The sequence below is a fragment of the Dicentrarchus labrax genome, unplaced genomic scaffold, assembly GCF_905237075.1.
Source record: "Dicentrarchus labrax unplaced genomic scaffold, dlabrax2021, whole genome shotgun sequence".
NCBI lineage: Eukaryota > Metazoa > Chordata > Actinopteri > Moronidae > Dicentrarchus > Dicentrarchus labrax.
Window position 1 is genome coordinate 16,069,359 of NW_026136713.1, and position 16,259 is coordinate 16,085,617.

Consider the following 16,259-nt stretch of genomic DNA (forward strand, 5'->3'; position numbering starts at 1 on the left):
GTGTTTGTGTGTGGCAGTGATGATAATAGATAATGACAGAATTGTTGGCTTATATTTTCACATTTGGAAGTGTTGCTCTTTTATATTTTACAATATAAAACACACGCTGGAAACATATTTTTCTCCTCCTGACTTTCTGTGAACCTCTCATCCCTTGTTCCTTTCTCCGTCTTATCTCTCCCTCTCTATCTGTGCTGTCAGTCCGTCGGTCTGTCTTCTTTCTCTTTCTCCCACTCTCTCCGTCTCTCTCTCAGCCTGCGGTAGAATCGAGTCAAATCAATCAATTCAGGTTTCCTGGGCAGACCAGTGGTGTGGCAAGAAATTGACCTTTCGTTTCAGTATGTGTGTGTGTGTGTCTGGGAGAGAGAGAGTGTGTTTGCACACCAAGCAGAGGGAAGCAGTTAGAGCTAAGTCGCTATCTGCCTCGGAGCTGATGGTGCCATCCAGTGTGGCAGTGCCCCCAGCTAGCCACTAAGGATCCTACACACTCACACACAAATGCACACACAAACACACACAGCTTTCCACCCTCAGCTATAGCAGATATGACAAGTACACGGACTGTGGACACAGCATTAGCGAGGCTCTGTGTCTTTTTATAGCTTTTATGCTAAGCAGCATGCCATTGCAGGCTTTCCATTTTTGCCCGACTGGGTATTGAGTGTATTGAGTGAGTGAGTTAGCCTGGGTTAAGTGGCTGTGCTTAAGGGCACAACAGCACTGCCGCGATCACTGGCTGCTCCCATACAGCTTTTCGAACGAGCCCTGTAAAACAAGATGAAGGGCTCGTGAAAAAAAATGCACACACACATTTACACACCCAGCTTAAGAGGGGAACGGACGGTGTGGGGAAGAATTGTTTGATTTTCTGTCATCCTTTTGTTTTTGCTAGATTGTCAATTTGTATTTCTCTCATTTACTCTCCTTTTCTGCCACACTCTTATAGATTTCAAACCGTTTACACACACACACACACACACATGCACACACGCACTCACATAGAGTGCCAGATGTGGGATGACACTCCCCATCTATCCAGAAGGTGGGGGTTTAATAGAGATTTATAATGATTATCAAGAGACTGAGGAAGAATATATCGTCGCTGCTTAAAAATCTACTGATATGGATGGACGGGGTGAGAGGATGATAGCAAAGAAAAAGAGTTCACTTGAGGATACGGCGGGGATTATTGACAGAGTGCTTTAAATGCACGGATCTTGTGTGTGTGTGTGTGTGTGTGTGTGTGTGTGTGTGTGTGTGTGTGTGTGTGTGTGTGCGCCGAAAATCTGAAGGGCCAAAGCTGTTGGGTCTATAACCTGAGGGCACTCTACTGAAAAGATATCCAGTGTATGTGTAAATGCACTCTTTTGTGTGTGCTGCTCAGTGTGTGTGTGCGTGTGTCTTGATTCTTCACTAAGACTACCCACTACTTACTTGCTCCGTGTAGCCTCCATAATATCATGATAATGCACTGTGATTCCTCCACTCCCGGACCCTGTGCGCTCTCCAGAGATTTTTCCGTGGAGGATATCTTGGCCGACTCGAGCCTTCCACTCCTCCGCTGTTATCTGTCTGTCCTCATCCCGCTGTTCTGCACTAAAACAGCTCATAATTATTGTCTTAGCATCCTTCATGTATAATTTATCAGCCATTTAAAAGCGGAGGTGCATGCAATTAAATCTAGAGGGAGCTTCTGTCTTTCCAAATCTCCCCTTCCTCTCTCCCTTTCATAATTCCCCCCCCGCCCTCTCTCAGATGCGCAGGAGCTTTCAGTCACGTCCTTTTACTCTCTGTGTTACTCCTTTACACCACGCCGTTGTGCATCCCGCTTCTTCCTGTCTCTTTCACTCAGTTTTCCAGTCCATTCTGCCTTCCCTCTCCTGCTCCCTCTCCTTAATATCTAAATATGTGTTGGAAATGAGATAAATCATGCAGAGGTGTTCTTGTTCTCTCTCTCTGTATCCATTTTCTTTTCATCCTTCAATCTTTTGCTCCCTTATTTCCTCCCTCCCAGAGAGAAAGGAGAGGAGAGGAGAGGCGCAGAGTAATTGGATTCCCCCTAATAGCGAGGGTAATGTTGACAGTACATAAATCCTGCCACTGAAATAGCGCCTCGTTTATCTTCTGATTTTGCCTCATTGTTTTTCGGCGCCTGTTTCCCACCCTCATCTTCCTCCCCCTCCAACTCCTGTATGTGCTTTCCCTTTATCCTTCCTTCCTCACCCCTCCCTCCTTTAATCTCCCCCAGGGTCTCATCAGGTAGCCTTGATTGTCTAGATGGGCGCCGTATGGGACAATGTGTCTCCGCATAAATTGGTCGACACGGTTTGGTTGCAGCCAAGCAGATTGGAAGGAACAAGGCAGGGAGGAACATAAACTCAAGCTGTAGATAAAAGGGAACATGCATGTTGCATCGGATATGTGGTGCAACATAAGGCATACAGGAAACAATGAAGGATGCACTTAACTCCGCTCTGTGCAAATAAAATCTGTTCCTTCTCTCACCCAACATATTTTGCCTCTTTGCCTTCATCTGGTTCCACGGATGGTGATACTTCAGGAGGATCTTAAATCACATTCAGTGTCAAATCTGTAGGTTCCTGTAATCTGTGAAACAACCTCTCACTAACTATAATCGTACAACAATAAAAAAAAACATGCAAATGAGCTCAAAACATTCATGCAAATTTTAAATGGGCACTCCAGCAAGTTAGTGTTGCACTTCCACAATGTTGGTGGAGTCACAAGAGACATTTTTAAAAAGAATGATCAGAATGTGTTCAGTGGGGGCTGAGAGATCCCGACATTTTGTCTAAAATATGGTCTTTAGTATCAAGCTCCAAGAACGTTGGATTCTACATTTCCTATAATGCAACTTGATAGCATCTTTTTGCTGCCTGGTAAAGCCTACACAGTGCATCTTTTCACAACTCCATCTCCCTATAGCTTGTAACCCAGACTCTCTTTAAAAGGTTTCAGTGCATTGTCACATCTCAGATCTACATGAGTTGATAGCAGTTCCACCAAAGAGGGATTTCTACTCTAAACCTCTCAGAAAGTTGTATTTCGATGCAGCAGTTGTTTTAGGCTCAGAGAGAACTTTTTTGTTCTCAAACTGGGAATCACTGGACTAAAATACCCAACTGTATATATAACAGTTACTGTAAAAAACAGTTACATTTTACACAAGTATTTTTACATTAATAAATTTTTACTCTTCCTAAAGTGAAGCATCTGAATACTTCTACCACCACTGCTACTAATCATGATTAGTAAACTGTACAAAGTGCCCCTTTAAGGATGTATATAAGACGGCATTCCCAAAAAAGCCTCCAAAAATTGTTTTAGAAATCCCTTCCCATTTGTTAGTACAAATCATGTTCAACCGTGATGAACAAAATAAGCAGAGTTAAAAGCATCTGTGCCTAAATTACCTGGTGTTAAAAAAAGTTGTTGTGGGAGTGGGTGGGGAAAGAAAATTAATAGGTTTGACGATGATATTGAGATAAAGAAAGCAAAGTAAATTGTTTTTCTCCTCTCCTCTAAATATCAAACAATCTCATCGATAATCGACCAAGAGTCTGGCAGTTGATCAGCTATGAAGATCCCTTTATAGCAACACACACACACACACACACCTACCTACACACACCCTCAAACATCCTCCCTTTGATGCTCTTTCATGATCCATCTCATTGACGCAGGAGTCCAGGTCAGGTCAGCTAATCAATCACCTGCGTGGCATTTGAATTGTTTGGTCTGTCTATAGGCTTCCTGTGTACTTACTCCTCTGATCTCTTCCCCTGCAAACATAGAAACACTGACAAGGTGGGCCATGAGAGAGGGAGCTCGTTACTGAAGAGCGGGTACTGTGGGTGGAATGGTGTGCATTCTGGCTGGTTGCTATTGCCGTTATCGACAATGCTGCGAGTCAAGCAGCAGCATCAAGGTTAAGTCATGCTCTTTCATCCTCCCTGCCTTGCTTGCGGGTTCCAATCACACCTTTCATATATGATAGCCTGGAGGAACAGAGATGGAGAGGATGATATAAGATGTTTAGAAGTGTGTGTTTGTGCTATAATGTAATGCATTTTTTCCACAACTGGCTGCACAAACAGACCCTCTAAATCCAAGTGCGTATGTAGGCCAGAAATTTAGTATTATTTGTTGTTTCCCTGGGTGGTCTGCAGACGCTCTTAACACACCACACAGTCATTTAATTGGATTGTCAATCTGGGGAAGCCCACTTCCTCCTCTGTTTAACACTCTCACATGATAACACGCTGCAGCCCTCGGGCCCTGTTACCTTAACCACACATCATAATCACATAATAATCAGATTTTATCTGTCGCCGAGCCAAGTCTCGGGTTGGATGCTAAAGAAGTGTTGGCAAGTGGATAAATCCGAGCAGAAGTAAATGAAGATGAAATAAAAACACAGAGGCGAAGAAGGGGGAAGCAAGCCATTTTGTCTTGGTGTTGTCCTCATGCCACCACTGCCCCCCACCCCGCCCCCCACCAAACATTGAGCTCTGACATCTTTCTACAGCCAATCAATAGGTCACATTTCTTATTACACCCTGCCACTCACCTACACCAGTTCCTGCTAGTGCAAACACACAACACAAACAGAGACACACACACCTGCTGTAGCTATTAAATCAGCCTCTTCGTTTTTAGCTGTTCTTGTCACCACTCCTCCATGCCTCCCTCCTTTTCTCTATTCATCCTTTGATGCTCCAATCTCCTCACCTCTTCTCTGCCACCACATTGCAAGCACAATCACAGCCACATTTTTTTCCATTGGTTGTTTTATTCAACCTTCCCTCTCCAGCCCTCTCATTCAATCTGCCCTCCTTCCATTTTTGCTCCTCTGTCACAACTCCTCCTTCATCTTCCTGTTCTTTCCACTAATTTTCCAGTTTGCTGCTCTTCTCCTCATCAGTCAGCCAGCCTGAGGTCTGACAGAGATGCAGAGTGGATGGAGGCTGCCAGACTGTCAGTACATATCTATTCACCAACATACATACATACATGGCAGTAACACAACTATATCTATAGGTCCATTTAAATGTCCATACATATATTTCTACTAAATATGTCTTGCAGGCCTGTCATCAAAAAGGAAAATTGTTTGTTGATTCACAGACATGATTCTCTTGACATTATAATTGGGAAGGTGTGTGGGGAGATAAACAAACTTTAAACCATTTTGTTTGTATTCCAATCTCTAGTGTATGTGATATTGTAGATGTTATCTAGTTGATATCATGGTGGTGGATTTTTATTTCCAAGGCCGCCATATAACCATTATTGCCAGTCATCCCTGTAAACAAACTCAAAGGCTGTGAAGACGTTCTCCATAAAAGCTATCACACTGTGTTTCCAATTTTCCACATTGTTTGGATAAAATCAAAAATCTCATCTCTCAATTAATGCACTTGACTGTGACCATGTCTGGTGTCTTTGCTATATTTGACCAGCTCGTTCTACGCAACAGCGTTTGGTTCATATTTGTCAAGCCGGCGTTTAGCTCCTTGAAGGTATTGGAACAGGACTTATCTCCTCGATGAGGCAGCTTTGATAGCGAATTTTGCCTTCACACACAGTGGTATCAAAGGAGATATAATTTCTCTTTACTAAAATGAGTTTGATTCAGTCTCCTCTCTTGTAGCGCAGAGTAAACAGACGCAGCAGGCCTTTGGTTTGGCATACTGATGTCCTGTGGGAGTTGGTCTATGAGCAAAGATGAAAATATGCACAGTTTGATTCCGAGGAAAGATGTCCTCCACCCTGCCACTTTTTCCTCCAGCGCTGCGTTTCTTCCAGTGATCTGTTTTCATCCCCTGTTCCCTTGTTAGCCTGTGTTCTCCGTCTCCTGGGTTTTGAAAGGAACGAGTGGGTGATCGGTATGGGGACCTTCGGCATGTGTGCGTGGATTTGTGTGGCTGTGTGTCGTAATATGTGCATGCTGGAAGTGAGATAATGTGATGGGAAGGCGAAGGATGTGCAGTAGTTACAATGGCATCTGGTAGATTCACCAGCAGGGACATGGGTGCAAAGCCAAATTTGGTCCCTCAGGCTTCCAAGTGCAGCTCGAACTACGGTAGATTCCTTTCTGGGAGTCTTAGAATTTAGAAATTTATAGAAATGGGATGCAGGAAAAGAAGAACAGACAGTGCTGGCCCTATAGGAGTCAATCTGTTCTCCTCTCTATTGTTGGTTAAAAAAAAAAATCCCTCACGAAAAGAGGGCTCGGCTTTAGCCTCTTCTCTCCTGCTACCACTTTCTGTTAGGGATGTAACAGTTAATCCACTACCACAAGTGCCATCAAGCCCCTTCTGCTGCTCTCACTAACACTCTTCCACACATGCATGCGCACTTCTTGCTCGCATTTTTTTGGGACTGTATACAACAACCCACCAGTTAAACCTCCTGCCACTCCCTTTGTGTTTTCACATGTAGTCATATGCTTGAGTTTCTGAGTCAAACTGGCAGGAAAGGGAACTTGTCATTGCAGAGTATAAAGCAGATAGCTTGTGTCAAACAGAGAAAACATGAAAATGTACCAGATTTTCTGTGCAACGCTCTAGACAAATACATTCAAAAACTCACATTTTCAGCCAAAAGAAAGTTTTAGAAAAAGCATTTGTTAAATGGATCATCAGTAAATGAGGCGCTGCCTGTTAAATGAAGAATCGAATAATGTGCAGTTAACGATAAACAGAACCTCATCATCAGCCTGGTCTAATGATAGTCTAATTGAATTTTTTCATGGCAAAGAATTAGAACGATCATTTTGACAGTGTGAGCCACAGGCTATGATGCAGCTCTGAATCGTCGATAAAAATAGCGAGCCATTTGGATCTGTCATTTCCTGGTTGTTTTCTTTTGTAAGCCTTAATGTTTAGTATTTGTTGTCTTAAGATCCACTGTAACCCACACTGCTGCATCAGACCTACAGTATAGCATTTTCTATTTTCCGCTCCAGTAAAGAAGTGATTAAATTGTTATACTCTCTAACAAATTGTAACCCAGACAAGGATTAAATTTTCACTGCAGAGTACGTATATGAAGCTCTTTGATGAAGTGCATTTTCCCATTTTCTTAGCATTATCATAGCCATACTGTGCTCCACAGCCTGCCACCAAGGGTGCCTCCAGATGTGACCCAACCGAGGTTGCCTCTGTCTCGGAGCAAGACGTGCCAGATGGGGGGGGTTGTGGAGCAGTTAGATAGATGGAAGCCGAGGGCCTCCAGGCAAAGAGGAGCCCTGTGACATTGAGGGGCACAAGTGGCCGCAGAGCTGACAAGATGAGAAGTGATATGCCCTCACCATTCCTGTCAGTCACGCCACCTCATTAGAGACAGAGAAAAAAGGGAGAGAGAGTATTCAGAGGAAGATGGCGAGAGAGGAATTCTAGCTGTGGTATTTATGTTAGTGAGAAACCAATTTTTTTGTAGAATTACAATCATAGGAAGGCTCCACAGCTGTCAAGGAACCCAGTTCAAAGATTGTTAAATTAGCATACCGTGTGTTTGGCACACTAGCATAGCAATGAAGTGATGCTGCAGAGGCAACTTGCATGGATTTGATGCAAAGGCTGGAAGTAGAGGAGGGAGGGAGGCCGGGAGGGGAGATAACGTGAAGGCATGAAATATTAACCCCTGGCTAAACACCCAAGCTTAGCCGTCTGTGAAATCCCACTGTGGACAAAGCTAATACATGCATTCACAAGGGAGATGATAGGGCCTTGTTGCACCGCCAGATGGGAAGTGTGCATTAAGAAGCTCTCTCATGTATTCATACACCCATAATAGGATCTATAAGACGAAAATCCCAACAGTCATTTCAGTAACGCAGACGGAACAATACGGCAGAATTCAGGAACCCGTGCACGCACGTACACATACATACTCTCTCTCACACACACACACAGACACACACAACATCCTTTGCCTCTGAAGCTAAATAGTTGATTGATGGTCTAAGCTGTGAAGAAATGCTCTCCTTTATGTCTCTAAAGGTTTGTAATTGCTGCAGTGAAAGGATGCTCACTCGCCTGGAATATTGATCCTAATGGGATTACTATCCTCCACCAGAGAGAGGGTGATGGAGAGAAAGAGATGGAGGGAGGATGAGAGAGAGATGACGAGGGGTCCGGACAGAGAGGTGAGCAGATAGACAGAGGGAGAAATCTAGTTTGTCTCGCTTGCCTTTTTTCATTGATGTTTTTTCAGTAACGACTTCCGTGCAGCAATGATCGCTCAGAAATGGAGAAGATACTGGGAATAGAAATGAAGGGACAGGGGAGAGTTAGGCTGTTTCTCAAGGGAGAGATCATGGAGGGGCGATGCAGCCCTCTTCCCTCCTGGTCCTTCGGGATGGTTGTTGTTGTCGTCAATGTTGCTGCAGCGGTACGGCTGCTGTTTATGTCCCAGCAGCTGCAAACAAAAGCGGGTTTAAGCGAAAGAGATAAGGTGAAAGATTGTTTTCAAAGAAAGGAGTGAGACTTATGTAATTGTAGAGCCGGAGGTTTAATGACAACAGAAACTGAGATAGAGAACAACCATATGCTCTCCGTGACTGTATTGTAATTCCAGGGAAAGTACAGCTCACTGCCTCTCCTGATTATTCTCATCACTGTGTTCTGATTTCACCCCGCCCTCTTCATCTCTCAGAATTAATCATCGTGGAGGGCCATCAGCATGTCTGTCATTCCGTCCGTTCATCCGCCTGCCTGTTTGACTGCAGTAACCCCAGATGGGAGGCATGGCCAGACTGTGTGCGGCCAGACTGTCCTCTGCAGCTAATTGAAACGTTTCAATGAGCCAGAGTCATGGAATCTGCATATGTGTGTAACTTTAGGGGTGTGTGTGTCAGTCTGTTTCAGCCTGACCATAATGTTGGTCATCTGCCTGTGTTGTGACTAACTCCGGGCTCATTCCATGCTGCTGAGCTCCAGCACTTAGTGCCGTTCACACTAAAGTCACCTTTATGAATAATTATCAGAAAGCCATTATGTCCGTTCTGTGCCTCTTGATGTTCCTCTGCGGGGGTGTGTCTTTTCATAAAGAAATGTGTGCATGTGTGACTCATTGTTTGGCTGGCTTTGAAAGTTTGTTTTTCCCCAGTGGGGGGTCTCAGGGAGAAATGACTTTGCTTAGAGTTCGAAGGGAAGAAAGAGGTAAGGATTATCCAGATGAAGACGTGGTGGGTGGGTGGGTGGTGGCTGGGTGGAGGGCTGAGGAACAACAACAAGCTCATCAACAAACTGTAGTCAAGACAATAATAATCAACTACAAACTCACTAAAAGAACAGAGAATATTGCTGAACCCACCTGGTGGAAACTGTCTAACTACACACATTCACACAGACGTCTACCTGCCTGTGGGGTGATTGTAAAAATGAGTTTTCAATACCTTCAAAGGCTTGTAATGCAGCCAGCAATTTCATTTTGACAGACACACTTCTAAAGGTGCAGGTTTTTTTCTGCCGCATAAAGGAAACTCACTGTGTATGTGTGTGTCTGCGTGCATGTGGACTCAGTAGTGATCAGACTCCCACAGTGCCGTCTCAGCCTTTAAGAACTGCAGGAGACTTGTAGAGGACAAAAAACAGCATGAAAGGAGAGAGAAAAAAGGAGAAAGGAGAGGAAGGGCAGTGTCGGGTTCACTTTCCAACCGTGTGTTTGCATTACTTTTTGAAACTACACTTTTTGACAAGGAGGTCTTTGCAGGGTGATTATCAGAGCGCTGACACAAATCCTGCTGATTTAAAATTGTTATTCAATATGATAAGCAAACAGGTTTTGCATTTGAATTACTGTAGGTTAGGGACCAAGTTTTAAATAGATACATAACATTGTTTACACAAATTGGCATCAATCACATTCAGCCGTCAGACAGGCAGTTTATTAAATGTGTGTCAGCTCACCCTCCTGTTTAGAGAACATTTAAATCACTTCTGACATGGGCAGATGTCCTCTTAGTCCACATAAACATACGCAGATGTTGATGATGTATGCTCAGATGTACCGATGTACATGTGCGGCGAAAAAAACCCACAAGTCATCCTGATGGTGCGGCTGCAATAGCGTTGAGTGCAGATGGTTTCATATATATTCAAAGGCAAAGACGTGCACACACTCCATTAGAGGCGTCACCACTAGTGTTCCTGCAGGTGGTTGAACCTCATGGCAGCCCGTATGTCAGACGGATGGCCTGATGATGATCATTTATGACATGGGCAGGCCACAAGGAGCCCCAGGGGCTTCTGAGGGTCACACAGTCTCCTTTTGGCATGACATCACTGGCTGTGACCTCAAAGGCGGGGCAACGCTAAAGGCAGGAAGTGTCTCATTTGAGCGAGTAGAGCAAGAGTTTAGAAAGACAAAGATTATGATTTACTACTGTGAACCATTTAGTTGTGCTCTGCTCTGTTGTGGAAATCAACAGATTGTGTAACAAACACAAAGGGCAAGCATCTTTATTTGAAAGCAGACCATCTCTCTCCTGAGACAGAAGTAGATACAAGGTAACACTGAAAACTGCAGTCTAAAACAAAGACATTCTGAAGCCTGTATGTCAACTTAACCACACATGCAGAACAGGCCTTATGTTCAAAGCTAGCTGCAGTACTAAATATTTTCATATAAACTATGGGTCAAATTGCAATGCATACCGAGCGCTTTAGCTTCAATCAGCGCATTGTTTTGACTTTACAGCCCTGCAACTTTTTGTTGGTTCAGTCTTGCTACTCTCATCAACCATGTTTCCAGCCGCAAAGCTCTAACACTACATGCCAATCACCAAATGGCTGACAAATAAAGCTACTGACTAGCTGGCGAACATAGTGGAGTATTTAGCAGCTGAAGAGCCAAAAACTTCCCTGTGGGATTGGTGAAAACCGAAACAAAGCAAAAAGAAGATTGAATATTGGACTAATGTTTGTCAGGTTGCCAGAAACAAATCTCCAAATATATGCTAATGTTCCTCCATGTTTTCTGGATGCATAAGCTGGCCTTGGATGGCAAACACTTCAGCGACTTTGTAATGCAATAAGATGTCAAGCTCTTGTGATCTTCAGTGTTTTGTGAAACACTGTTGCTTTAAAGTTGATGGTCATAACTGGAAAGAAACATGTTCTGAATAATTAATAATTCCAAATCACTGTATTCACCCAAAAGATTACAGTGTGACATTGCCATAGCACTGTAGATTCATTTTTGTCGTGGTCATATGGTTCATTTTGGAGAGCACTAACAAACAGCCTACACTAAGCCAAAGTCAAATCCTCCACATCCATAATCCTGCAGCTGTGTTATTACTGTCTCATATGAAGAGTTGGTAGTTTTTCTACAAAGTTTTCCCCAAAGTGACCCCTCCTGGATAGCTATGAGTAGAGGGGGAAATCCAAAGACGTAGATTAACTGTGATTGATGATATCTGGAGGACAGTGTAGATGATTCCTCTCCAGATTTATGGTGTCTGAGGAAGAGCCCCATTTCTACCTTGGTGATTATGGCTGGAGGGCTCGGCAGGTTGTTCACACATGTGTTTATGTGTGTGTGTGCGTGTGTGCATATTTTTCAGGACACAGTACCCTGAGACTGATGTGCCTTGTGTGTAATAAAGAAGCAGTATAATGAGATGCCTAACTTTCCCTCTTTGAATGATATTTTACATTAAAAATGTAAATTAAAAAGTCCCCCCTCACCACACCCCAGACCCCCTTCTCCTCATCACCATGTCCAAAACAATTTTCTGCATGGCTCCCTTGCGGTGGTGGAATAGAGTGTATGTTTGTGTGTGGGTGTGTGTGTGTGTGTGTGTGTGTGTGTGTGTGTGTGTGTGTGTGGGTGGGTGGGTGGGTGTGTGTGTGTGTGTGTGTGTGCGTGCGTGCGTGCGTGTGTGTGTGTGTCTGTGTGTGTCCGTCCTCGTCTGGACCCTAACTGATTGTGATTGCATTTCCATCGGATTTTCTCCCAGCGAGAAGGAGAGCAGGGCCCAGACGGAGAAATGGGATCAGAGGGGGAAACTCATCTTCCCTTCCCAAACACATTCCCTTCCAGAGTGTGTGGTCACACACACACACACACACACACATACACCCTGAATAGTGTCCTCTATTACTTGGGGTATTAGCATCACTAATGAGGTGTGAGAGAGGGACTGAGATGGAGCAAGTGGAAGACGAAAAGGAGGTGGATCAGAGAAACAGAGCGAGAGAGGAAGAGTAACTATCAATCTCATTGCAGGGTAATCGGTGAGAAAGATAGAGTTGGAGGGGAATTTATTGGAAGAAAAAAGAGTGAGAGTTTGTGAAGAAGAAAGAGGTGAGGAAGAGAGAAAGATGGGAAAATAAAAGTTGGGGTGAAGTGAAGTGGCATTTTCCCATGTAAAACCATCTGTACAGTGGTCAGGTGTTGAATATGTGACTACATATCTTTGTGCATATATGTGTGATATCCATGTGTGTTATCACACACATATATAAGATTCTTCTTATCGTGTCTGGTAATCCAGGAGGATTTCATGATTCATAGAGAGGGATGAGAGGATATCCTGACTCGCTCTAACAATGGTTTTAAGTGATGCGTGATCTGTGTGTGCAGAATCAGACTGCCATTGCAGAGGAGCTGTGCCCACTGGACACCTGTTCTGATAACTCAACATTGACAAGGTTATTGTTCCAAGTGCTGCCTACACTATAATTTGACATACAACCTGCAACACACAAGTAATGAAACATCCTATAGTATGTATGTGTGTGTGTGTGTCTGTGTGTGTGGTTGTGTGTGTCTGTGTTTTACCCCAGATAGCATCTTTGCTCTAGATAAACCTATTGTTCTTGCCTCTAACCACCATTATCCCTTTGTAGGGGAAAACTGTTTCACAGCTTCAGTACAAAACCCAGAGAATTGCTCCTTATCCATCTCCTGTCTCAACTTCTCCCTCCATCCATCCCCTTTTTTATTTCATCCTATATTCGTCTGTTTTCCACTCTCCATCTGGCGCTCCTCTAACTTTTTTGTTCTCCCTACACCTCATTTGTGCAATCACTCTCTTCTTTTCATTCCTCCCCCCTTCCTCCTCTTCCTGCACTCTTTCTTTTGTCTGTCATAGCTGGATACAGCGCAGTCATTTGCTGCTATAGTCTATAGCTAGAAGCCCTCTCACTGAGATAGATGCCTGCCTATGAAAGACATTTGTTTCCTTTACTGTCACTGTGCAATAATCAGCCACTCTAACGTAATCAACATATTGCCCTTGCGGTAAATACAGCTGAGCAAGTGGGTCCACGCACATTTGTGTGGGCGTGTGAGCTTGTGTGTGTGTAGATGGGGGGGAAGTGAGGGTATGTTTTGTGTTTCTGTGTTTGTGTACCTGCAGTTGTGTGTCTATGCATCTTTTTCTATTTGGCAGTACATGCAAATGCAGTTTCTCATGCATGTGTGTGCCATGTGACAGAGAGAGATGATTCTTGGTGAAAAAGCAGTTTGTTAGCGAATTAGAGTTAATTAGCCAACTTTCAGTTCCCAATGCTGTAATTGGGCCCATTTCTCTCTGTTTCCTCCAGCTGGCGTCTCTCATCCACTGCGGAGAAAGGAGGGGAGAAAGACAGAGAGAGAGACAGAGAGAGAGGAGGGCTAAGTCAAAAGAGTGTGTGTGTTGGGGGATGTGGGGTTGGGAGGCGGGGGTGCATTACATGTCTTTAGGGGTCTGTGGAGTGCTAGCGAACCTACCCCCTGGGGGTAAGAACCACTTGCGCACGGGATCGAGACAGTGAGAAGTATTAACTGAGAGATAATGACAAAAGGAAGGCTGATGGGAATGAAAATGCAAAAGAACGTGCGAGATGAGGGCGTAGAGGAAGTGGAGAGGGGTGAAGCGGGGGGGTGGTAAAGTGACAGAAATGTTGAAGGATGAGAGGGGAGGCGGTGAAATCATAAGCCATTACAAATTGAGGGAGCGGGATACACTGTGGAGCTGCGGTGTAGGGGCGAGCGCTGAGCAACTGTGTTCAAGTCCAGCTAGTCCAGAAGTTTCTCATGCATTCCTTCTGCTAATCTTCTTCCCATCCTCTCTTCACCAGCCTAATAGACCCAGATAACATTTAAAGAAAATGTTACTGCAGGGTCTGGTTGAGAAATAAGCAACATCTAAAAAATGTTGAGGGGTGGCAGAATGGGAAAGAGGCAAGGGAGTAGTGAAGCAAAGAAGAAGTGATGAAAGAGGGGAACAGGCCCTCTCTTGGTGCTGCAGCGTGATGATCAGTAGAGTCTAATGAAGGTGCAGATGTCCCTTAGGAGTCCTGCGCGCTCTTGACGACCACTGGGAATGGCAATTAACGCAAGGTGTACTGGAGGAAGATGCATACACTCACACTGGCTGGCATACACATTCAGACACACAATTTACATGAAATGTACCACAACCCCTCTTGTCGTTGTCTAAATTCAAAGAGAGCGCGAACAGTATATGGTGCATTCAGCCATACTGCACTTACGATCAGATTATATAATGTAAACGGCTACCAGAGAGCAGTAGCATGCCCCATTATTCCTTACCAGCACCAGACAGAATAGCACACTCCTCAAGTGATTGCCTCCATTGTCCATGTAACCACCCAGAACTCTCAACAGCCGGCCCTCTCTGTAATTCTATGGATTCCCTGCACAAAAGCGACCCATTCACTCTGTTTTGTTGTCCTATATTTCATATAAGCGATGTGTCTAGCAGTGTAACTGAATCCCCTCGCACGGGACTTGTGCTCATTATCTTATTGATATTTTTATTCCAGTCTGCTTATTGACATGAGGGGAGATATAAGATAGAGTTGGAGTAAGATACAATACTCAAGCACTGCGGATTAGCTGTGTTGCGTGTGTATACTGTGGAACAACTAGTTTTAGAGCAAGTCACTGGGGGACCGCATAGTTATATAAAGATGAAAGGATCAACTGCTGAGACAGGAGAGTGGACAAAAATGGACAGAGTAAGAAATAAGGAAGAGTGAGTGTGCATAAGTGTATCTTTAGACAGGCAGCTGTGCGTGAATGAGTTAGCTTGTGTGTGTGTCTGTGTGTGTGTTCTTGGTAAATTTTACAAGCCAAATACGGCTGGTCTCCCCTCTTCTGAGATAAAAGCGTCTGCCTCACTATGACTGAGACTGTGGCCTAATGGCACTACAAGACCGAAGCTGACACAAGAGGTTGGAGAAAGGGATGGGGGGTGTGTGGATGACGTTAGTATCGTCCCTGGCATTTACACTGCAGGGGTCGGAAAATGGGCCCTCCTGTGTTCCACCTCAACCTCTTGTAGACGACAGGCAGAAACCTTCTCCTTTTTTCCCGTTTGTCCTCTTCTTTACCCATTGAAATTACCTTGACCTTTGCATATGTCAAGTGAAATTGTTCTTTCCTTCTCCTCATCTTTCATTCTTCTTTGTACTGTACCTACTTGCTGCCCATTGAATTTTTTTTTTTTTCATCTGAAGATGTAAAAAAGACCAGATAAAAATATTTTGTTCGACACGGTACGCCCCTGCCATCCTTCATCTGCAACAAATGGGAACAAAAACATTAAAGTTACAAACAAAAGTTGTATTCATAACTGGGCGTTTTTGACCCCGAGTTCAAGCTTTCAGCTGTATAATTCCTCTGTAAAAAGAGATTGATTCTAGTTATTTGCTTTTACCAAGGACATGCAGTTTATTACAAAGAATAAATGGAATAAGCCATCTGAGAAACATTTCTTTATAAACACACACACACACACGCACGCACACGCACATCCACACACTGATAGTTTAGTGTCAGACAGCAGAGGTGCTGTCAGTTGTAGTTAAGGAGGAGGGGTCTTAGTTACCTCTAGGTTAATGATCCTCATTAATATGCGCTAATATACCCCAGGTCATGCAGTAATTAAAAATCTCATTCGACGCTCTCAGCTTAAACTGACTGACTTGGCTTCGTCCTACAAAGATTAGCATTTATTATTTGTCTCCGAGGTCTGTACTTCATAGTGAGGGGGTGAGACTAATAGCCTAATGTTGAACATTTGACTGGGCTGTCTGTCTCCTCCAGTGCCTAGTAAAGTCTTTTGCCTCTGCTTGGCTGGGCACAACTGTTTATGAGCTGAATGGGTTTGCAGGTTGTGCCTTGGAGAGTTGCATCACGTTTGCAAGAGTGTTTGTGCAAAATGGGCACACAAACAAGCGCTCCGAAATACACACTCAGGCATACACCTAGAT

The 16,259-nt window shown here is 44.1% G+C and overlaps 1 protein-coding gene across 20 annotated transcripts in view; it reads left to right on the forward strand.

Annotated features, from left to right (window-relative positions):
* Positions 1-16,259, forward strand: part of tenm2a (teneurin transmembrane protein 2a) — a 196,296-nt gene that overhangs the window by 105,207 nt on the left and 74,830 nt on the right. Inside the window, exon 1 of one of the 20 annotated variants that reach the window (XM_051419686.1) lies at positions 3,907-3,949. The exons of the other annotated variants lie outside the window; for them this stretch is intronic. Coding sequence (XP_051275646.1) covers positions 3,922-3,949 — 28 coding nt within the window. The 5' untranslated portion in view covers positions 3,907-3,921. Of the gene's footprint in view, positions 1-3,906; positions 3,950-16,259 lie in introns of those variants that run through there. 20 annotated transcript variants of the gene reach the window in all.